At 35.3% G+C, this 25554-nt stretch overlaps 1 protein-coding gene across 5 annotated transcripts in view; it reads left to right on the top strand.

Moving 5' to 3' along the window:
* The window catches only part of QKI (QKI, KH domain containing RNA binding), a 135783-nt gene that overhangs the window by 108821 nt on the left and 1408 nt on the right, over positions 1 to 25554 (top strand). The window contains exons 5-7 of one of the 5 annotated variants that reach the window (XR_003793755.1): positions 17367 to 17454; positions 18818 to 19117; positions 19828 to 21948. Coding sequence is in view for 3 of the 5 variants with exons in the window: in XM_029224328.1 (XP_029080161.1) it covers positions 17367 to 17454; positions 18818 to 19117; positions 21874 to 21948 (463 nt within the window). In the remaining 2 variants the exon portion in view is untranslated. Of the gene's footprint in view, positions 1 to 17366; positions 17455 to 18817; positions 19118 to 19827; positions 25318 to 25554 lie in introns of those variants that run through there. The other 4 variants (XR_003793756.1, XM_029224328.1, XM_029224329.1 and 1 more) reach the window with 4 other exon arrangements.

Raw genomic sequence — 25554 nt, forward strand, 5'->3', positions numbered from 1 at the left:
ACCAAGGGATCAGTAATTGAAATCTGTGGTATGATTTCCCTCCTTTTCATGTTATTGGGAAAGAAGGTAAGGTATTAAAAGATACATTAAAAGACATCTAGCTGTAATGCACTTGCCCCTTGATAGAGCTGTAATGTGAGAGAGCATCTCTCTTATGTAAAGAGGGTGTTGCTACCATTTTCTGCCTTGCACAACTATTTTAATCTGGATGGGAGAACTGTCTAGGGACCCAGAGTACAGTAATTAGCAGTCTCTTCAGAGTGTCAGAGCAGAATTACCATTGTAATGGTTTAGCTGCAGGATAAAAGGATTGAATTTGGGTCTTCCTGTCTGCCAAACTAAATGAGTTTCCATGGGAATTTTTAAATGTGAGAGGCGTTTACGTAAAGCAATTTGGCGGGTTTGAATAAACTCATAAATTACAGGTTTGAAAGCAGCCAGTCCTTGCTTCCTCTCATATAGGCAGGACTGTATAGAAGGCTGATAGCTTCTTAAATTCTTCATGTGAATAAGCTGATCCATGCTTCCACGCAGATGATCCGATTACTATGGCTTGTCTTTTCACTAAATATAGTACAGTAAGCACATTTAAGAAAAGATATATTCTTCCAGATCTCTGGAGGAAAAAAAGTGACAACTCTAGACATAAATTTGCCTTCCTAAATTAAGTGTATCTTCAAATAATGCTATTAAAGTGATTGTTTTGTTTTAATAAACATTAACCTAAGATTAATTTTGCTTAGTGCACATAATATATATCTTACACTTGTCACATTTGTCTCACAGAGGTGAACATTTAAAGCTTTTTGGAAAACAAGTAAGGTACTTATACTCGTAAACTGGATTATTCAGGTTGCATGTAAATACTTGGCAGAGAGAGCCTCGGCTTTCCCTGTCTCTCAGAAGAACTGGGTTTTTAGTGGAATGACTTTTTAGTGAGAAAATGCTGCCGTAAATGCCTCTGGTGATGAACATCACTTATGCTTCCTCAAGATATCAGTAATAATAATAGTTCTTGCATTGGTGGTTTATATCCACCCTCCAGAAAAAACACTTAGTGAGATTTAAGTATTAAAATTTTTGAGACTGTAAAATATTCTCACGTAATGAATAAGTTCTTTGGGGGGAAGTCTGTTAACATTTTCAAGTCCCTAGATTAAAGTTTTGTAAGGAAAGTGAAAAATTGGTTGTTGCTAACCTTAGTAGCCTGTAAATGTAGATGAATTTTTCAAAAATGTTTCACAAGGAGATGCAGGAACGCGAAATGGTTGTTCAATTCCGATGAGAAAGTATAAAATAAATATTTTTAAAGTACAATAAATAAATTTTTATGTATTACTACTTAAGGTATAATTATCAAAGTAGTAGTCTGATTCAAATTCTGTATTTCTAAGATTATTGTTGAACCTTAATAAATCAATAAAACTAGACCCAGTGACAGGGAAGACTTTATAAAAATTACATTTAAATTTAGAATACAAAGACCATCATAGAAGTCCAGAACTCCTGGAATCAAAATGGCGTTAGCATGTTATATGCTTAAGTGTAAGGTACTCTGATGGGAGTGGGTGTGTACTGCTTGATAAACATGATGAGAGAGAAAAGTATTTGCAGAAATTGAAATGTGCTGATTAATTTTTTCTTCCAGAGTGGGACAATTTAATTCAATTTTACATCAGTTTCTTTGTATACCTCACCAGAATTGCAGCTGTGTCATTTATTCTGCATTAGGCCAGTCACAGGAACATTTGTTCCAACTAGAATTTTCACAAATAACTAAAAGCGCTGTATCTTTGGATAGATAGCAATCCATACAGACAGGTTAAATTAAGAAAGTGTGACAAAGTGTAGATTTTAAGACTTCAATCACTATCAAACCAAAATTTTGTGAATCACTGAGCAGCTCTATGAGCTCTCTTTACTACTGTTCAGCCATAATGTTGTCTGGAGGTGGGTCAGGCTTTTTAAAACGATCAGAGAGGCTTTTCCCCAAACTTGAGGCTTCAGTTTAATGAAGTTTCTTGGTGATAATAATAAAATATGTCTTATCTACAAGTTCTCATAAATAAAAGCTTTGAGAAACATCTTCCTTTTTGTTCGTATAAGGATTCATTGAGGAGTAGCTTTTCTAAATACAGTATTTTGTGGGGGTCGGCAGTGTAGATGGCTTACAATTCGGAATGTGAGGTGTTGCAAACATAAAACGGGATCTGGGCTTAGAATAATAGGGCAACGTATGTTTATTTCTGAAGAAATATTTTTGCAGTTTATATAGGAAGTTCTTCCATTTTAATCTTGTATTCCATGCATCCCTCAGAATTTGCATGTTGAATTTGTTATATAACATTTTATACTTGCTTGTACCTGTTTGTTCTTAAATATTAGCGTTTCTATTCCATGATTAAATATGCTGCTCACTGGCTGGGATAATGCAGTTTAGTTTTTTCTCTATTTCCCTGTTAAGTGTATGGTATTCTACACAAATCTCTAAAATTAATTTAAAATATAAATATTTTTATTAAAGAATTCAAGTTATTTAATAGAAAAAAATAGGTGGGTGATTTCTCAATGTGTCTTCTTCAGTTCAGTTATTTTCATGCAACCCTTTAATTTGTTTGCATGCCCTTCTGATGGTTGGTAAGTAGCATCATGTTCCTTCTATATAGGTGAAACATTTGTAATCCATTCACTTTGTATTAATGTACTTTGAAATTGGATTGACAAAAAAAGTTAAGAAAACCAAATGCCCCATATTTTATTTAACTTGCTCTTATTTTTTGACCCTTATACTCAATTTTTCTTGACATTTCAAATGTTTTAGTGTTACATTTATAAGTGGAATTCAGATTAACTACCACTATGAGATTTTAGTAGTATATTAATGATTCAGATGAGCATTTTAGTATTAAGACTGTCTCAGGTAAACTTATTTGGTAGCTCATCTCATGGCTTGAATTTTCTTCTGTATTTTTGATAGCTGAATTTTGAACATTTAATTTCAAAAGTGATACTTATTATTATTATTATTAATTAATTAATAATAAGACTTCTCCTTTATGGGAATTACTCTGAAGCCTATATTGCAGGATTATGTAAGTAGATGTCTTTTGTTTTTTATTCTCTTAACCTTTAATGCCTTTGTGGAGAAAAAATAATCCTTAATGTATAAATTAAATATAAATTGATTTGTTTTTAAAGTTATGCCATTAAACTGTCATGGCATCAGTATTTTTGCTAAACTTCTTTGTAGAATATAATATTTCCGAGCAAGTTAGCAGATTCATGAATTCGCTTACTTTGTGGTATTATTTTATGAATTCTGTGAATGGTGGCGATATGCTCTGTTTAAATAAAATACCTTGATTACTGAGTGTAGCACCTGTGGAATTATAACATACGTGTAGAAATTAAAGGACTCACTTAGTGACTGTCAGAAGCAGTTCAGTTCACAAACTTCTACTGAGAAACTGCTGTTTACCAGGCTAGAAACCAAGACTTCAATACACAGAAAGATTTAGATTTAGTAATATAAATGAGAATGGGACAAAACTAATGAGTTTCCCAAGTACTTATTTGATCGCTTGATACTTGTTCTTCAGAAATGTCATGCTCTCACTAAAGGTGGATACTTCCCAGAGTGATCTCTCTAATTTGTTTTTCTTGGGCAGTCTCATCAGTAACCATACCTCCAAGGACCACTGCCATAGTGATCATTTTTTATTATGCTTTTAATCTTGAACTCCAGATCACCAGTCTTTTCAGCACCTCCCCATGGATGACATATAGGCATCTCAAACATAACATTTCCAAAAGTAAAATCACATCCTTCCCTGTCTTCCTCATACAGTGATTGCTACATTGTGTTCTCTGTGTGGATGACATTAGTTGCCTGGAAGTCATATGTCCTTCATTCCACCTCTGCTTTCCCCCAGGCCCCCACTCCTTTCCACATACTTCCTCATCAAGTTCGGCTTCTGCCTCTTAATAGCACGTGACTCTTACCTTTTCTGTTTTCACTATTGGGCTAGATCCACTGGTACTCCCTCCTAGTTGCAGCTAGAGCTCACTCTCTTTTTTCCTGTCCTTTTCTTCTTCTTTCAGTTTTGTTGAGATATAAGTGACATACAGCACTGTAAGGTGTACACATAATGATTTGACTTACATCATGAAATGATTATCGCAATAAGTTTAGTGAACACCCATTGTCTCATACGGATACAGAATTAAATAAACAGGAAAATATATTTCCTTGTGATGAAGAACTCTTAGGATTTTCTCTTTTAACAATTTTCATATATAACATACAGCAGTATTTATATTTTTCATGTTGTACATCACATCCCTAGTACTTATTTATCTTATAGCAGGAAGTTTGTACCTTTTGACTGCCTTCATCCAGTTCCCCCTTCCCCTACACCCCGCCTCTGATCTCTTTTTCCATGAGTTTGTTTTTTGAAGTATAAGTGACCTACCATCTTATATTAGTTCCTGTTACACAACATAATGATTTGATATTTCTATACATTTCGAAATGTTCACCACGATAAGTCTAGTTACCATCTGTCACCACACAAAGACATTACATAGTTATTGACTGTATTCCCCATACTGTACATTTCATACCTGGGACTCATTTATTTTGCAGCTCAAAGTTTGTACCTCTTAATCGCCCTCACCTATTTCTTTCTGCCACTGCATCACCTGTTTGTTCTCAGTATCTGTAACTCTCTTTCTGTTTTGTTATGTTTGTTCATTTGTTTTGTTTTTTAGATTCCACAGAGCTCTCTTTTTAGTATATAGAAGCACCGTCACACTCCCTGTTACACGTTTGCAGTGGCTTTCTGTCACTGCATGGTAAAAATGAAAACTGTTTAGCATGGCATTCATAGCTCATCTCCAGCTGGTGTGTACCTAACTTTGTTTCATGTTGTTTCTCCTTTACCCACTTATAGTCCCCCCTATATTAAATAACTTAAAGGTCCCAGAACACTCTGTTTATTTGGTGTATTATAGTGATCTCTGGATTGGAAGTGGAGGAAGTGGATAGTAGGTTTCATAGTAGAAACTAAGATGGGAAAAGGCTCAGGAAAAAACCACAAGAAAGTTTTCTCTTAAATACTCCACGATTTAAAACTTCCAGTGAAAGACCAGCAAATAGGAAACTTTTTCCCTGAAAACACTACACAGTACTTGTCAGGTTTTTTAAACAAGTACATATTAATATGCAATAGTAGTAGTGTTTCGCTTTGTTATTCATAACCTCTTAAAGAAAAAGTTCTATTCTTTTTTAATCTCTAACACATTACTGTTTTGACAGGTGTGTTAAGCATCTGCTTATGTTCATTGAACAAATGTTTACTAGTATTATAGATGCTAGGAACCTAATAATGTAGTTGTTTTTTGAAATTAAGGTATGCAGTCTAGTCTGTTCTGCAACAAATGAAGAGGTGTGCTCCAAATAATAATCAGAACTTTGGTTATAAAAAAAACTTTTGATTTATAAAAGGTTTTTCATGGGAAATTAGGAGAATTTCAAACTTGCAATAACAAAGTTATTTTTTCCTGTGAGAATTTCAGTAATCAAAAGATTTTTGAAAAAGCTATAAATCTGGTACTGTAGACCCAGATTATAACAGGACAGATCCAGAGTTGATTTACTTCTAACTCTGGAACCAGAGCCATTGCCTTTTTACATTTAGCAAGTTATTCCTTAAGTATTTATACCAAATATTTAAAGCATCGAGCATCCCAACATAAAGCTCCTTTTGCCTATGGAACGTCAGTCAAATTTTTACCAATAGCGGCTTTGCCTGTATGTATGTTATTCTCTAATTCATTGCTTTCTATTTTCATTTCTTATCATGAAAACTCATGTTAGAAAAAATACCATTTTCTGTCTGTATATTAATACCAGTGGTAAGAATTGTGCCATCCCTCAAAATAATCATACAAAACTGAAGCACTGGAGCTTGTTGAGGAGAAGAAATACTTCTGTAGTTTAAAAACCAAGTAAAGCAGTGATTCTTAGATTTGATCATGACTATAGTTACAAGCCAATTAAAGTGTATTTGAACCACTCAGTCCTTTGTGGGTATTCCTAAATTAAAGAAATGCATTACAGCAAATTCTTTATAAAGCATACATCTTTTACATGAACCCAATTTTAGGTACTGATTTTTGTAAATTAGAAGTATTTGAAATATAAAATCTGCTAATGGAATCTAACATATTTAAGAGTATACTAATTTTATATATGTCTGGTATTTTCCATACTAAAAAGAAAACTTAAAGTACAAGTAACTTTTAAGAACTGTATATTGTACATACATGTGATACATACATATATATTTTACATGCACATGCGTGCGCGCACACACACACACACACACAAAAGCAATCAAAACAAGCAATATTCGTACTCCCTAATCTTTCTTTGTTGTTACTGGACTAGCTTGTCAGGTGAATGCTGCCAGGCACAGAAAAAGTGATCATCAAGTTTACCTTATACATAACCTTTTTAGTGAACGACAATATTTTTGTAACAATCTTAGCAGATGGTCAGTTTTCATGGGAAAAAAAGTGGGGAAATCACAGCTCTCTAATGCCTGAGAAAAAGCCCAATTTGAAGGAATTGTTCAAGGAACTCAGTGGCATTATTCCCATTTGGTTAGCAATTGTTTTGTTTAGATGTTCTAAAAAATAAAACCAGGTTATTGAAGGTTCCATAAAATGAATACCCATACCTTTGTGTAACCATGTACATTAGAAAAGCCTTTTTAGGACGTAGTTTAACGTTGTGTGCATCTTCTGGAATGAAGAGGGGATTAAATAAATGCAATTCATCTTCATGGTATTTATTCAAAAGAAGTAGTCCCCCATCAGGAGAGCAATTTATAACAGTTTTCTTTTTTCTTTTTGAATTTTTTTTTTATACAGCAGGTTCTTATTAGTTATCTATTTTATTATAACAGAATTCTTTATAAAACAGAAGGTTAATGTTGAGCGCTAGGGAACCATTAAACACCACCTGACACACATACAGTTGGTTTTACCCTCTAACCATCTCTCACTCCTATTCTTGTCTCTCCATCCCCACTGGAATTACCTCAGTTCGGATATCATTATGTGTTGCCTGGGTTAGGAACCTATAATTGCCTCTTAATCTTGATGATCTTGCTGTATTTTTCCAAATATTCTCCTTATTGAAGCTAGGGTGATGCTTCTAAAATAGAAATCTAATCATGATTCTCCTTAGGTTAAAACACTTGGATGACTTCTAATTACTCCCAAGAAGTACGTCCAGTTGCTTGAGCATGACTTATTACCTTACCAGCTTTACTATTTATTTCATACTCTTGATTCTAAATTTTTGAACATGTTCTTTTTTTCAGAACCAACTTCATTCTTTCTCCCCTCTTTAACTCTCACTCATCATTTAGGTCTCAAATTGTTACATTATTATGTAACGATACCCCAAAGCCTTCCCTCCCTGTTCATCACCAGCCCAAACTTCATTCAGCACCGTTGCAGTGTGTTTCTGGAAGGTCCTTGTTGTCAGTCATTTCTCACTGCTTAATATTCTGCTTCCAGCTCCTTTCCCCAGTCCCCCCGCCCCCGCCCCCACCCCCACCACCAGTTTCCAAGAGGGCAAACTATTCGTTAGTTAATAAAACCTGTCCAAGAGATAGTGTTTCAGTAAACATTTATATAATGAATATAATGTTTTAGAATTTCAAGGACTATAATACAAAAAATGTTGGTAGAATATTTCATAAAAATAGTAAGATATAAAATTGAATAACAAATATTAAAGGAAAAATTCCATTCATAATAAGACTTATGTGGGAATAAAAATGCTGTTTTCCTAGAGCGGTAGATTATGGGTAATTTTAAAATACAATTTTAAAGCAACATAGAAGCACCTAGATTTGAAAAGACAATACCTAAGTCAGTTTGTTTGTAAGTCCCAGTGACTTCAGTGTTTTCTGCTTTCAGTTCCTGGGTATATCCTACTAAACAGACTAATGATCCTGTCCTTGGTAGCTTAAGATGGTACTGTTTTCTCCCTCCTTGGTGGAATATCATTGGTACCTTTTACAAAATAGATCAGTTTAGTGTGTTTGGACAGAAATCTATTGAGGCAGGTGCCCCCCTTCCCTGTTTTTTTTCCTCTTTTCTTTTTTCTTTTTTTTTTTTTTTGGCTACACCGCGCCACATATAGGATCTTAGTTCCCTGACCAGGGGTGGAACCCATGCCCCCTGCATTGGAAGCACAGAGTCTTAACCAATGAACCGCCAGGGAAGTCAGTGCCTCCCTTCCTTGATGAACTCATCAGGTGTTACAGGGAATTCCTTGGCAGCCTGAACATACCTGTTCCATTCCCAGCACATCTGTTGACATTATGTACATTTAAACATTCAGCCAAGACTTGAGGTCACAGCACACAACTGTCATCTATGACTTACAGTAAGTTCCATCTGCTCTTTGAAGAAAGAACTCTTGGGTTTCTTACAATGCTTTCCGGCATTTATATTTTTTTCACCACTTTTCAGTTTTGTTTCTATTGATAATTTTGTTACTAAACCTTTATGGGTTCATTATTGGATACGGTGTGATTTTTACTGTTCATAAAACGCCTCAAAATACAGGGTAAACATAGCAGCCACAAAGAATACAGGAAGAGCCCAAACCCAAAATGACCATGCATAATCAGCTTGCTTAATTAAGGAGAGTGGTTTTATTGGTTTACTGTAAAAGTTAATAAGGTTCAAATCTCTTAAGTAGAGGAACTTCCTAGATTGCTTTCCTCTAAGGTATGGTGTACTCTAGCACAACAGCTGTTCCACTCACAATTGGTCTTGCTATAGAAGAAAAGTTTTCTAAGGCAAGTTCAGTCAACTGCTGTACTTAACTTTCCCTGATTTATTTTATGCCTACTTTAAAATGAGGTTTTTAGATTGCTATGTAGATAGCTTCCCACTTAAGAAATAGGAGAGTATTTGCAATTTACTTCAGAGGTAAAATATTTTTCATCCCTAAAGGAATGTGTTGTTTACATTCCAAATTCTATTTATTGTTATTTGGTTCTTCAAGTGTGACTAAAGCGAACATGGCTTTCTCACTCTCACGGGATGGCTGAGTATAAGAAGTATTCAAGTGCTTTTCTCACATGGCAGCCAAATTCCTATCTTTTGTTTAATTTTACCCTAAAGTGCAGCCAGTGGAAGAGATAATACTTGTGTTATATACCTTACAGAGTTATCAAGAGGATTAAATGAGATAAGAAAGGTTAAATTCTTTATAAACAGATAAAATAGAAACTGTTATTCAAATCCCAGGGGGAAAAAAAGTCTTTTAAAAAATGAAATACTTAATTAGCTTAATTATTTTTTTCCGACCAAGTAAAACTGATAAATGTCTCAACAATCTGCAACAAAAATTATAGTGCAAAACACAGTCTGATCTGCCTTCACTGCCTTTGCTGCTCCTGTGCGTCAGAGAGGTCAGATGCTGCCAGCTGGCATTTGAAGAAATTACCAACCTTTCTGCCTTCCCTGCTTTGTTTTCCCTTGGCCTTAATTTAGTTCAAAGTTTTAGTCAACTATTTATAATGAAGGTATACCTTTAGATAGCTTATGAAGCAACAAAGAAAAAAAGTTAACGTGGGAGTCGACCAAAATTAAAGGCCTCAGGTGTGTCACCATAATGATTATATCCAAAAATAGTTTGAATATAAGGAAAACTGGCAGTGGTGACTTCAGATTGCTCTAAGGACCAAGTAGCTTTCTGCCTCTGCTCTCCTTTGAGGTCATTAGACTGTGCTTGATGGCTCAGAAATATAATGAATATCTTCTAGTGAAAAATGGGTTACTTTAAAGAATCCCTGTAGAAGATTGACATTATACTGGAAGTCTTTCAAGACCATTTGGGGTGAATTAGTAGTTCTAACACAGATACTCATAGGTGAGTTTAGTTCTCATGGTTAACCCCCTACAATTGTGCATCACATTTTGTCTGTATACCGTTGTATGTATTCTAGACAGTCCGTGGTTATCATCAGATCCTCAAAGTGATTTGTGATTCTTTCCCCATACTTTTTCATCTGGTCTTCCACTACACCCTGTGTCAGCTTCTGTCATAGTATATTTTTGCCTACTCCTCTTGTATACCTCTCACAGCAAATAGATTTTTAGACCCTGTCTTCAGGTTCTCACTCTTCATCTTCTGCTATAGGATAAGGCTCTCTTAAGCTCACAATTTGTAGTTATCCTTTCTTCTATTGCCCCAGCCATATAGTTTGATAAAGTCCACCTACAATACAGTCAACTTTAGAAGTCTTTTGTTTTTTCCTATAAAATAATGATGTGGCTCTATCATTATTTATGTTTATTTTTATATCTGCTATCATTATTTATATCTACTATCATTATTTATTTATTACTCATACTAGTATGGAGCCTGAGTTGTGGATCATAGAAATCTTTCAAAAGTTTGTCATTTCTATTAAGCTTACTATAAAAAATATTTCAAATTGTATCATACTATATTTCACATAGAAAGGAATAAATGCTTTCTAGTAGACGTGGCTTTTCTTTTCCGAGATCATCACTGCTTTGAGATGAATCTGTTTATAGCTTGTCAAAAAAAGACAGAATGTATTACCCTAAGGTAAAAGTGTTTGTTAGTTTTATAAAATGTAGTTTATGTAGTGTATGGAGCTTTGTATATATGTGTTTGTCAGTGAGTGTGTGTGTTTGAGTGTTTTAAGCTTTTCTGATTAAATAAAATGCCTCATGCTTTTTCTCTGCCTTACCTTGCTTTGTCTGTGTTAAGTTGTTGCTGCTGAACCAGGTGTTGTGATTAAATCGGAGTATATTGCATAGTGTAATTAATGGGAAATAGAAAAATACATGACAAGATTTCTTTCCCCTTTACTGTGTCTCTAACATTTTGACCCATGGATTTTTCAGTGAAACGGCCTTTTTTGCATACTATTTGAACTAAGGGCTTGCTTTGTAAAAGATGAGCAGGCTCTATTGCCCAAGTGAAGTAATGACGTTAATTTGACTTTGCCTCTCCACCTAAGTATAGGAGTTCCGATACATCTTTTCGATATTGAATTTCTGTAACGATTCTGGGAATTTCTCTAATGTACTTCGATCTGTGAATATCATTTTTTTGGTGTGTTGGACTCATTAGCAGAGTATCTGTATCATAGTAGGTGCTCATTAGCCTCTGTTAACTGAACAGTGAAGACTGGGAAAAGGAAGGAACATGAATCAAGGAACCTTTAAATAATCTAAAGAAATAACAGATCATCATAGAGTGTACTTAGATTTTTGACACAGAATGAAGTTGGTGATATAAAAGGAGAGGAAGCTGATGTGGCCATAAATGCCAGGCGGGGAAATTCAGATTCTGATGAAGCAGTGCTGGGGAGCCAATTCTTTATCAGGAAAACAGAAGCCACGCTAGGTATTTCAACAGAGAGAATTAATAAAGTTATTGGTTAAGTGGGTGTTGAGAACTAAAAACGGAGAAAGGAGATAAGAGTGTAATTCAGATTTAGAAACTCCGGGAAGCAGCTATTATACCAGGGCTGGGAGATAAGAGAGAAAATGGTACTGCTATTAGATCTTAAGACATTTTGAGAAAATTCTGTGCAGAGGGAGAACCTCTGACAAAGTGGTGCCACTTGGCTGGTGATAGAATCTCAGTAGCTCAGAAAGAGTGGCTACACTGGTTGTGGCTGAGGGCTGGGGATGCTCGGCGAAGCCAGTTCTAGAAGCACTGGGAGAGGAGTGTGGGGCCTGCAAACAGCTGCCCCTGGCAAGGTAGGTGCAGAGCTGAGAACAGCTGGCGCCGGAGGGAGCGGCGTTCCTTCTCCCCTCAGCCAGCTCTTCATTCTCACTTTAATGCCCCTCACTTGGATAGAGCCTAACAAACCAGCTGGCCTAGAAGATATAGAACTATATAGAGTTCTAGACCCAGCATTTGAAAGCATATAGCAGGTCAGCTTGAAATTTAATAATTGCTGTATCATCTTGGAGAAAAATGTTCTGAAAATGGTGTGGGAGATAATTTTTCTACTCGCTTTTTATAGGCTAAGTTGAAAAGTAGACCTCAGATTCTTATTCAGCTGTCTCCCTGACATCTCCACTGGGGTGTTTAAAATAAGCATTTCAAGCATAATATTTTCAGCCAGAACTTTTGGAAGTTCACTCAGCCTTTGTCTTCTCATTAAATGGAGTCACTATCTCCTTTATTGCTTGATCCAAAAACCTCATCATTCTTTAATGTCTCCTTTTCCCTCACCCCCTATATCTAGTCAGTCATCAGGTCCTGTCAAGTTAACTTACTTTTTCTGTCTGTGTTACTTCCACCCCAGTCCAGTTCTTCTTCTGTCACCTGGACTGGATTAAAGCTTGTGACTGGGTCTCTTTAATCATACTTGAGCCCCCAACAGTCCATTCACAAAATACCAGAATAAGCCTTTAAAGACATGCTGTTATGTCACTGCCCTGTATAAAACCCTGTATTTAAGTGTAAGTCCTTAAGTTCTTTGTCAGACTTTTCTTTAGTTGACAGGGCAGATGCAGGCGATGATTGGTATTAAAACTGTTTATAAACTGTGGTCACTCTTTGTTTTCTCTTTACTGTTTGCTCAGCCCTGTTCTCCAAGTGAATTAAGTCATGTACTTTAATGTTGGAAAACCTTTTCTACTCATTACTTCAAATTTATAGAAAAGTAAGAATCCATTTTTTAAAAATGTATTGAGTAAGTTCATGTTTGCAAGGTATTGGAGGCAAAAAGAAGACTGGTGTATTGGTTATTAGTTGATTCATGCCTACAGGTCACGTAAGGAATTTCCTAAAAACAACATGAAAAAATAGAAAAGAAGAGATAACACATGGCTCTATATGATTGATTCCCCCAAAAGGAGTAGCATAAATTTAGGAAAGTGATATCATTATCTGTGGGAATGATTAGCAAAGGCTACTCTGGAGAGGCCAGTGATCTATCTCTGGGCTCTCAAAAGAGGCATACGCAGCATGCTTCTAGAAAAGATCTTGTCTAACTTAGAGGCAGAAAAGCACAAAGTATATATTCCAGGGGACAGTGGACAGATGATTTTGACTAGTGCAAAACATTTGCAAATAGGGCTGCATAGAAGTTGTTCAGCACCTTGAATGCTAAGCTGGAAAGTTTGGGCTTTTATTACAGGCAGTGGTTCAGATTATTGTGTTAGTTGACATTTTAATTATTTGGAAATAAACATTTGTTTTAGCTCTGTTGTACTTAATTACACTGTTGTAGTGGGGTTTTTTTTAATGTGTACTTTATGGATTTTAAAATACCAAATAAACATAATTTTCTTCATTTCTTACGTGAATTCTTTGATGAATTCAAAAAGTGCTTCCACTTTAAGTCACCGTGCATGACATTGGAGAAGGTAATGAGGACTTTGGATCAGGTACTCTGGTTTGAAAGCTGGTTTTGCACTGTGACCTTGTATAACCTTGGGTAAGCTACCTAATCTTTTTGAGCCTCCGAGATAATAAAGTACCAATGCCATAGATCTGTTATGCAGTATAAATGCTTAAATGATGAAGATCTAATATCTAATTCTAATAAGGTAGTAGAACAGTATATAAATTGTTCTACTTTAAAACATTAAAACCATGTTACTCTGATCCAATATTAACCATGATCTATTTCTATCACTTTTAACATAGCTGTTAAATATAGCTGATAACATAGCTATATATTAAGTAATACATGCATAAATTATATATATTTATACAGATCCATAATTTGTCATCCATAATTGCAAACCCCAAAAAGTTCAGAAAAGTGTGTTTATAGTCTTTTTAATCCCACTTAGTTTAAGTATTTTTATGTTTGTTATAGTTTGGATTACTGAAGTATTCCACCAGACCCATTGGGAATGTTATGTAATCATTGGTATATTATTTTTCTACAAATTTGAAAAGTTCTCAAAACACTTCTGATGTCACAGGTTTTAGATGCAGGGCAGTGGACCTGTAGAGAAGTTATCAATGTTTGTTATATTTTTAAACTTATATTTCAAAGATAAATGTGTTACAGTGTTTTGATAATCTTCACGTAATGTTTTCCATGCAAAATACATTTACCTCATGACCCAGCAGTTCCACCGCTAGGTAATTATCCAAGAAAAATAAAAACTTATGTTCACAAAAAAAGCCTTGTAGGAGAATTTTCATAGCAGCATTATTCACAATATTCCAAAACTAGAGCCACCCAAATGTCCATAGTTGTCTCTTGAGACACATAACGTCATGCCCTGTGAGTGCAGAGTGGGTAGGAGTGGTGAGGATGGAAGAGAGAAGCTTGTTCTGGAGTGAGACCACCAGGTTCAAATTCTAGCTTTGCCGACTAAATTCTGTGTTCTGCTAGGAGATACTAGTATAGCCTGCCATAATGTGATATAATTCAGTGTACATACTGTAATTCGTAACTTGTAAGTCTTGGTGGCCTCCAGCAACTGTGTCATTATGACACACTTCACTGACACCACCTAGTGAAAGCTGTGCTGCTCTGGTTTTTATCCTCCTCTGTTGATGTCACTAGATCCGTTTTTCATTTCCTGTACCCTGCAAAAGGCACACACATATATGCACAGGCCCTGCACATGCACACATGTATTTCTTCCGTCATCTTCTTTGCCTTCCTCCCAAGTTTTACACTGCATCACCAGCTAATGAGTGTGGTTATTTTGTTATCCGAAAGAAGCTGTTCAGTGAAAACGTGTTCTAGCTCCTCTTCTTTGTACAGCACTGTGTATGAGGCATTGTGTCACCTCACTTCTTCTTTCATCTTTATTTCTTCTTACTTTTCTGACGTTTTCAAATGTGTACCACTTTCTTGTGGAAGGTGACTGAAGGTATACCTGTTGCTTTTCTTTCTGTTTATATAGAGTATAGTTTATATACTTACTTTGGTATTCTGTTATACATAGATTTGGGTTTGAAACGATGTGGCAAATTTTAATTTTTAGTATCACTAGTTTTCAGTGGACAAGTTTATGCAGTTTTATCCTAATAGATTTCTTTTTATAAATTTCTTTTATTTATTTTTGGCTGTGTTGGGTCTTTGTTGCTGCACACAGGCTTTCTCTAGTTGCAGCAAGCAGGGGCTACTCTTCGTTGAGGTGCGGTGGCTTCTGTTGTTGCAGAGCACGGGCTCTAGGCATATGGGCTTCAGTAGTTGCCGCATGCAGGCTCAGTAGTTGTGGCTCACGGGCTTAGTTGCTCCGCAGCATGTGGGATCTTCCCGGACCAGGGCTCGAACCCGTGTCCCCTGCATTGGCAGGCGGATTCTTAACCACTGCACCACCGGGGAAGCCCCATAATAGATTTCTAATTCTTCTCTTCCAGTGACATTGCTTACTTATTTTTATCTTTAGCAAGTAGTGTGTCTTTCAAATAAATAATATTCTTTTTTTTTCATTCATCTGTACATGTTCATAGGGATCAAGGAATAGCAATTCCACAGAGTGCGAGTATCTTCTCCATTTTCTGCTACTGCAGAGTAGGTTACCGAAAAGTCGGCAGTGGAACATGCCGACAGTGGCACATCAGTCTTCATGATGTTTTCACTTACCTTAAAAAAAGTTCTTTGTAGTTTGTTAGAAGTCCACTTCGCAGTTCTCTTTGTTACAAACTGTAGTGCCCCATGTGCTGTTACAGTGCCAGGGACAGAGTTTTGTGTAATAGGAAAGGACTGAGAAGTTTGTCACCTGCTCCTTTTTTGAATCAAGAGGGACCATTGTTATATCAGAAAAATGTATCATTGGGTTACTTTCCTTTGAAATATTAAGTCCCGAGGCTTAGATAATGCATAAAATATGTGAACAGCACATAGTTCCATTTCTGCCACCATCTTCAGGGATGAACCTCATCTTTCTGTTCCTGAAGATTATCCTGCAGGATTTAGACATTTGAGATTTGTAAATACAGTTAAAGATTTCTCATACCAGTCATTTAAAAACTAAATCCTAGCAAATGACTTGGGGAGATGGGATGAGTGGGAAGATAGGCAGTGATAAATAGGAAATAGGCTCTGTTCTCTAGGAGCTTGTTCTTTGCTTGGTAGCTGTGATATACAACAAACTAATTCAGGGCAGAAAAATACGATCTAGGGATAGCCCTTTGAGAAGGTAGCACTTAGGTTGAAGTCTGCAGGGATGAAGTAGGATTTGGAAAGAAGGATGAAGGGTAGAATGGAGCGCAGAGAAGCATTCAAGATGGAGGAAATAGGAATATGCACAGAGATGAATAACGGAGTGATTTGGCTCGATTTATAACATAAGATATGTGTAAAGAACATAGATTGATTTAACTTGAGAAGATAATTTGGGGCCAGGCCGTAGGTAATCTAAATGTATTATTATTTTTTTAGATGGCAAGAGACCATGAAGGGTTTTAAGACATGAGAATGTTAAGAAACATTAAGATGAAAGTTTTGTTTTGGGCAGTTAATCTGGCCATTGTGCATAGATTGATTGGAGAACAGATACTATTAACACATTATTGTAGTAGTTTTGGTAATATGCCAATAATGACAAGAGCAAGGGTGACAACAGTAAATGGAGAGGGTGTGGGGCAAATCCAAGGTAAATGAAATGGCCATTTTGATGATCAGAGGCATCCCTGGGTTTTGCCTGTTGCATAATTACTAATAGTGCCCCATTTCACTATTAAGTTTTTCTTGGCTCGGACAGTGTATCAGATGCCCCTAAAGATGGATTTGCTTTAGAATTGATAGCATTTGCTAATTGAGGGGAGAGCGGGATGTTGGCATAAGAAACGAGAATATATACACAAATTTCAGAAATTCTTACGATTATTTTATTAAATTTTCCTTTTTGGGAGAATTAAACAAATTTCCTTACCTGAATACCACAGTCAAATCTTACATGTTTAAAATCCCAGTTTGTTTTTTGTCTTTTAATGAATACATTTGAGTTTTAGACTCTTCAACAAAGTGATAGGTACTATAGAGACTATACTGTATTTAATTTACCTGATATTTCCATTGATTCCATTTAAAAGTAAAGCTTTTTAGAAGAACATTAATAAATCAGTGTAGCTTACCTTAGGAATGTAGCTGGTGGCAGTTGAGAGTATCCTGTGTATCAACATCCCATTACTGAGAATGGGCTTCAGCATGTAGCACCTTTTGGTTCCCTGATCTTTCTTCCCTGATTGAAACAGATGGCTATAGTCACATGATACCTATTTTAAGGTTTGTGCATAGATATGGCTGTGATGTGTATGGACCATTTCAAGTGCTTAGTGCTCTTGTATTTTCCATGTATAGGCGGAGGGAGAAGACAGCCTGAAGAAGATGCAGCTGATGGAGCTTGCAATTCTCAATGGCACCTACAGAGATGCCAACATTAAATCACGTAAGAATGAGACTGAGGCTCAGCGCTACAGCTGTTTCAGCTGTTTTGTCCCCAGACCTCTCCCCTTTTGGCAGCACAATACGTGAACAGTTAAACAAAGTGAAGAGTTGAAATAACTGTCACTTGATATGGGACTAACTGTCCCATTTTTACTGCTTTCAAGAATTGAGGGCACTCTCTTGATTTTATTTTATGCCAGCATGCCTAAGTTTTGAGTTTACAAACTTTTCTTTTATTCTTTTGATGAAATTTCAACTTCTAAATTCAAGAGTTTCGGGAAATTTTCTGTTAACTTACAGATTTAAGACTTCTAGTTTGTTAAATTTATGCAAAGGACAAAATTTTTTAAAAAAATAAAAGCTAATTTGGAATATATCTGAATGCAGTGATTCTTCTGTTGATTTCTATTCTTCCCCCTTGCTTGCACATTTTTCCTCCAGTATTTTTTTCTCTGTTGATTTTATATGTGAGTTCACAGAGAGCAGTAGATGATACTATTTTTTAATCCTATTTTCCCCTTTATATGTATTGTGCATGCTTTCATAAACTGTAAGAGGATTGCTTTTGTATATTTAAAAATGAAATAATGTGAAATTTATATTTTGAGACAATCTGAGTTTTACACATCATTCATATGAACATGATGTCATTTAAATTACTAATTTTTTTTAAAGAAATAGAATTTTAAAGACATAGCCAACTTTCCCAAATATAGGCACCCTCGCGTGTTTAGAGTGGTTACTTTTACAAATGGTTGGCTTTAATTTACTCATGAAACTGAGTATATCATTAATAGTCATGTGTTTAGGAATGTAACATTTTTTTGTATTTTTTCTATAAAGAAGTTAATTCCTACAGATGCAGGAAATTAATAACTGTTGGTTATTTGACTAAGTTAATACAATGAAAATTATGCTTTCCTTCATTTGTAACTGAAGCTACTCTTTAGAAATATACCAAAACTGTATTTCTGTGGACTCCAATTACCAAGTATTTTTTAACATCTTTTAATGCAAGTGTTTTTTTGTGCTTCTGCATGCACCATTAGTCTCATGAAATCTTAAAAACATAGATATATCTGATATATGAAGTAAATATAACCTGTTTTAATGGTCTCATTCTTTTTTCCCCAGTGGCTTTTTAATGTTTGAACATTTATTCTCAATCACGTTGGGGAAGGGGAAGCTGTTTTGCATTTGGTTGGTGTGCTTTGGCATTTCTGTGTGACCAGCGCATGTACTAACGATTTCCTTTTATTTTTCTTCTTCTCTGCTCTCTCCTTCCCTCCCTGCCCTCTCGTTTCCCACGTCTCGCCTTCGGCTGTCCCTGTGCCTCCTTCTCAATCTCTTCGCTTTCACTGTAGCAGCCCTTGCCTTTTCTCTTGCAGCCACAGCCCAGGCCGCTCCAAGGGTTATCACGGGGCCTGCGCCCGTTCTCCCGCCAGCTGCCCTGCGCACCCCTACGCCAGCTGGCCCTACCATAATGCCTTTGATCAGACAGATACAGACCGCTGTCATGCCAAACGGAACTCCTCACCCAGCTGCTGCGATAGTCCCTCCAGGGCCCGAAGCTGGTTTAATCTACACGCCCTATGAATACCCCTACACGTTGGCGCCAGCTACATCGATCCTTGAGTACCCTATTGAACCTAGCGGTGTATTAGGTAAGTTGTTCTCCCTGTATGGTTAATGACATTTTTCTTCATAACTTCTGCTGCCCCAGACTTTGAAATGATATATCCATTTTAGAGAGACAAGTTTCCATTAGAAAGACTGAAAACTAAATTTTGTTCTATTTCAGCCTCTTACAAGGGTTTCCTCCTGTAAATAATTGTACCTTAAATTTATTCAGATTCACTTTGGTGACTGAAATTCACTTTGGTTGGGTAAATTTGAGATGAACATTTTAAACAGAAAATACTTTTCACATTTTTGACATCATTGCAGTCATTCTGAGTTTTAGATCCCACCTATTGGCCTATCCTCTTCATCAGCTCCACCACCCAGTTTTTAGGTTCCTTTTGTGTTGGAGATTTATTTGTCAGCTAAATTTTAAACTTCTATGTGAAAGTTTTTTGAGATATTTTTAAAACTGATGTGTGTTTTCTAATATTTGTGATCACTTAAAATATGAAAGGGACCAATAGTTGCATTCTTCAGTTTTCTTCAGCTTTTCTCTTTTGAAGTCCTAGTTAATATTAAACATGAGACACTCTTAATTTCAGTAGTACAGTATGGAATGAAGTAAATACCAAGTCACTGAATTAGAATCACATTTGGGACAAAAATTAAGATCATGCTATAAATGCTCGGTTTTACATGAACAAAAAGTGGTGTGCTTGAAAAAGACATTACTGATGCCTTTTTTTTATAGAGTGGATTGAAATGCCAGTCATGCCTGATATTTCAGCCCATTGACTTGCTGGATGAAGGACTAGAGTACAGCAGCTGTTCTAACACGACCAGTCAATGTGGAACAAACTGTTTCCGGGCTGCCCCTTTGTTTTACCAGACAGAATTTGAATTCTTTTTTCTTGAATTGTATATGACCTTGGTGCTGCGTGCATGTTGTTGACTTTTAGGACTTTGATCTTTTAAGTTCTTGTTTTCCCAGCATTAATATTGATTTCTAAAAATATGAAAGTCTTTAATGAACCCGGACACTAAGATTTAAACTTGAAAATTCATTGTTCAATTAAAAAAAGCCACGATGCTCTGTATGTTATCTGTGTGTGTGCATGCACTCAGGTGCCTTTTGTTTCATGAGCAGATACATTTTATTGTACATGTTTTCTGTTTATCTCTAAATCATTGTAAAAAGTATTATAGGTCAGAATTATACAATAGAACTGTTTATGAGAGGCCTGTTTCTGTTGCATATTTCTCAAAGCATTTTTAAAATAACATGTAACCTATAACCCCTTTACGTTTTCCTTTCTGTTAACGCTCTGTCCTGTGGCCCCATGCCTGCTCCTTTCCCCCAGAGCTCCTCTCTGCTGCACGCACAGCGTCTGTTCGAGGAGTTTGACTGTTGCTTCCTGCAGGGCTGGCACTCTTAGCCACCAGCTGCTGTTCCAGCACTCTGAATGCAAGATCTCGCTGATTTTGCCTCGTGGAATTATACTTACATAAGATTAGTTTTTCTAAAATGAAAAAAGGGGTGATGGACCAGTTTACTGCTTAGAAACAGCAAGAGGCACTGCCGTAAAATTTCTCATTTTAAAGCAATGTGCTTTTGTTGTGTTGGAAAATTTTTATTTATAATACTTAATTATTAGACTGACAAAATTGAAAGCAAAATATACAGATACCTATTGACATTCATAAGATGAATAATAATGAGTACTAAATGACAAGATTCCATTATCAATTTTATTTCTCGCTTTGCCACCTAAGCAGTAAAACATATTGACCACTTGGAGAACTGAGAAAATATTTCAAATTGCTGTGTTATAATAAATTTGCACACAGATAACATGCATGCTATATATCAAGTCTCATCATATTATTTTAAAATGAGCAGTGCCCTTCAAAACGGATGCAGACATGTGTGTTGGTGGTAGTGAGGAGATTGGTATTAGCATCAGATCTTCATTGATGACTAATTTTTAATTCCCTTCCTTTTATCTTTAGGTATGGCTTTCCCAACGAAAGGCTAAGAATTCAAGAACGGTCTTAACTGAACCCTCATCAGATCTGAATTTAACAAATGCTTAGTCTCAGCAGCCTCCAGGGGGTGGGAGGGACGCTTAGCCTAGCAGTCAGTGACTGACTTGCACTTTTGCACACTGATAGAAAGGAAAAGTATGTTATTAATTGGTTTAGGCTGTAATCTTACAAAGTAACGGTAATTTATAAAGGAGTGTATAGTAGTATACTGACTGCTAAGTGTACTATACTGTTTGCTTTACTAATCACCTAATTCATTGCAGTTCATACTTATTGACTCAAAGTTTAGAACCACAATCTGTAGGCTTTAAGAATTGCTTTTAAACCTTCTTAAGTGATAGACTCTGGAAGTGGTCTTAAGGTTAGCAAATAATTGTCAGTATTAAACATGGCATTATTTAAGTAGTCCTGCTGCAAGAAAGGCACTTCAGTGAATATGTGACTAGTAAAGCTTAACTATGTTTGGATCTAATAGAGTTCATGAAATCTGTAACTTGGGATTGTAAATGAATGGATAAAATAGGTTAAGGCCAAGATTATTGAAATGAATGCAATATTAATAGATGCATATATACGCAACATATTATGGTTAATTTTAAGACTACTGTGCCTTAACATGTTTCCTAAAAGAAAACTTTTGTAGTAAACAAACATTTGAAATCCATTTTGATAAACCTGCTGTGTTAATGTTTGTTATCTTTTCCCTTGTGAATGTTCTCTAACTTTGTCTTGGTAATTGCAATTTAACTAGGTGCGGTGGCTACTAAAGTTCGAAGGCACGATATGCGTGTCCATCCTTACCAAAGGATTGTGACCGCAGACCGAGGTTAGTTTAGTTCTGCAGTTCTTGTTTATGAGAAATGCGTTGGGTGTCCATAAGATTTGTTACACCACACCTGATGGAAGAGATATCACTGCTTGCCTGCACATCGTTTCTTTTCTTTTTCTAAATTAATTTGTAATAATTGACAGGTTTAAGGGTTGGGTTTTTTGGGGTGTTTTTTTTCCTCCCTTCATATTTTAACTTATTAAATTCTATATTAGTATGTACAATGATTTATTTCTACTAAAACGTAAATTAGTCCCTTTGGGGAGCTATTAAATTTTCATGTTGCCTTAGTTATTTTTCAGGAATAATTTTTGCTAAAATTTACCTTTTAATTGTTCTGAAATTTTGGGTTGGTTTTGCAAAATGAACTTAAGCGGATGGTGCTTTAATGAGAGAAGTAAAGGAATATATGCCTCCTGTGTCCTTTTGGAGAAAACTGAAGATTTAGTTTCCATTTTCCTTTTTAATAAGGTACTTGAACCACTGTATACACAAGGGTATACATGTCAAGTACTTAGCTGAAATCAACAAAGTAAGGACTGTGAAGATAACTTTGATGAAGTTGGATTTTTTTTATAAATCAGAAAATCAGTTCCCTTTTATTCTTACATTCTCTTACCAAAATGGATCCTTTGATTTTTGTTATTTGCTGCTAAAACATATTATCTGAAGGTAAACTATCTCTTGAAGCTCTGTGGTGACGTGAATCCAGCTGTTTGAAAATCCTTTTTGACTAACCTGTGACTGGGAAATAAGTCTTCATTTTTCTCCTTTTCAGCATTTGTAATTTGTGTCCTATATATGCCCTTGGACCCTTTTATAAAATTATTTATGTTTATTGAGGAGTGACGGTTTCGGTTTATTGACATTGTTTTCTAAGTTTGTCATTACAAGGTAGGAATCCAAAGCAAGATAAAAAAGGATTTTTCACAAGCTTCTATTATGGCACATCTATTACCTACTAATTAATTTGATCAGAGTCTCTAATATTAGTGGTGGAAAGTGATGTATTTATACCCCAATCCTACATTTTCTGTGAACTTAAGAAAGACCTACCTGTTCTACATGGTTATCTTGAATACTGATAAATATTGGATACAGGTGTTGTCCACATAAGAATAAAATCTTCCCAGAGACACTGATGATAGCATCATACATAATTAGTTTGAAGACTTTTAACTAATACATATATTACTTGTAGAGATTATTCAATAAATAGACCCCCCAAGGTCAATGATTATTTATGAAGATAATGTTAAGTGTCAGTGTGTCATGCACAAGTAAACCACCCTCTGTGTATCAGAAAAAGTCTCCTAGTGAAGGAGGAAATTTTTAAAAAAATGTTTTTTTTAAGTAACTTGCCATTTAAGGAAACCAAATAATTCCGTGAATAATCAGAGCTTTTTTCCCCCACATTGTTCATGTCTAAAACAGTTCTAAAGAGTATTTAAAAGTAGTTTTTCTTCTGTTAACCTTTCCCTACATGCCCCTTTTAGGAGATTTCTCATAATTTTGTTTTAACACAATAATTACTAGTCTACTTAATACTCCAGTGCCTTGAGATAGTTGAAAATATTAGGAAGATTTTACTGTATTTGGAAATGACAGCACATTCCATGTGAGGCTCTTTTGTAGTTATATGTGTTTGGATTAGTCCTGTCACTGTTTTTATTAAAAATGCAATGTCAGCAAACCGAAATGCTACTTTTTTTTTTTTTTTAAATAACAAATACTCATATACTGCTGTTACTATCACTGTATGCACTCATTGGGTCTAAGGGAGAGGTCTGAAATCCTTAAATTATTTTATGATACTACTGTTTTCTCTATTTTTGAGGTTTTTTTTTAATTATTATTTTTTAATCTTTTGAAGGGAAGATTAGTGTAAGTATTCATTTAATGCAAGGAAACTCAGCCCTTAGACATATAACCATGTAATTCTATATGAGCATTTAGAGTACTACATGGTTGAGAAATATCTAGTTCTTTACTAAAAGTAAACCCACCTCTACACATAATTTGAAAACTGAATTTGAAGCCTATAAAAGACCAACTGACTTTGTAGTTGTGATGAACCATAAGTGCTTTTGCACGGTTGATACACCTGTGTGTACTGTAGGAGGCCAGGACTTGGCAGAGGATATAGTCTAGGTTTACTGGTATATATGTAAATGGTAGTTTGTTTATGTATTCCACACGCAAAAAAACATAATCAGAATTTTTCTAAATAATTTTACAGAAACCATCATTTATATAATTTGTTATAAGAAACTTAATACAATTTTAATCAAAATTTTAAGTGATTTCAAAAATGCTTTAAGATTCTATATTTCTGGAGTACCTATGAAGTGGTATGACTACATCATGTTAAATATTTATTTTCTTCTTTGATTTTGGAATAGCAGTTTTTAAATAAAATTCCACTTATTTTTAAGAAATTCAGGGAAGATTTGGTCACACTGAAGATACAGTATTTTTGTAGTATTTATAAGGTATCCTAAATGATAGACTATAGAAAGCATTTTTGTTATATGAAGGTAAACCAGTCCATTATATAGATCATTTACACTCTGTGAAATTACACCTACTGGGTTTTGATTTATGAAGTGGCACAGAATCTGCCTTTGCACTGAATATCTTTTCATTTACATCTCCTCTGCCTTAGTCACAGTGGCAACAGTACAGAAAATTCTCTCAAACCTCAGAATATAGTAGAAATAATTAAGCTATTGAATGAGTCTTAAAAATCATACTACTGTTAAGTGGACCAAGTTTGGTGAAGCAGAATGTGACAGAGGTTGATTAAGGAAGGAGCAACTCAAGGACATTGGGAATGATAACTTTTCCACTTGAGAACTACTTTATGTTTTACTGTAATTTTTTAAATTTTTTTGTTCTGTTTGTTACTTTGCAAAAGAAAATAGTATTTACAGGTGGCTTCTTTTAAAATATAAAATATAAAGCAGGAATGTATATGAAATGTCAGATTTTATTGTTATTTGCAGAGTATTAGCTTTGAAATTGAATAAAGAAAGCTGTTTGTAGTTTTAAAATGCCTTATTGGTATCAATTAGAAATTTCTTCTATTTTTTGATGTACTTAGAGCTTTTTGAGTATAGAATTTTAAATGGCAGGATTTTACAGTGTTTACATGCAAGTGCATTTTATAAGTGTTCTATATGTGTAAAATAGTATTTTCAACTGGAAAGTGTTGGCTAGTGCAGAAGGCCTGGCCTTTTTCTGGTTCCCATGTTTCCTACACTGCTAGACTACAGTTTAGTATTGCATTGTGTCATGAGGCCAAGAAATTCCATGTTGTTTGTAAATAGAATAATTGAAAAAGCAATAAACATGTATTGAACAAAAGAAACCTTGTTTGGCCCAGAGTTTATGTTGAACCAAATTATTCATAAAAATTTAAATTTCTTTAGATTCATTTCTGTTGATCATCAGTTATTAATAATCACATCCATCATTAATAGTTGCTTTAATGCTTGCATCTGAGAGAATACTAATGCTTAATAGCAGTCAGATACTGATAACTGCACTGACTGTTTCAGAATTCTGTATACCAAACCTATTCATTGTTGTTGTTTTCCAGTT

This window comes from Monodon monoceros, unplaced genomic scaffold, assembly GCF_005190385.1.
Source record: "Monodon monoceros isolate NGI ecotype Baffin Bay Population unplaced genomic scaffold, NGI_Narwhal_1 Super_Scaffold_15, whole genome shotgun sequence".
NCBI lineage: Eukaryota > Metazoa > Chordata > Mammalia > Artiodactyla > Monodontidae > Monodon > Monodon monoceros.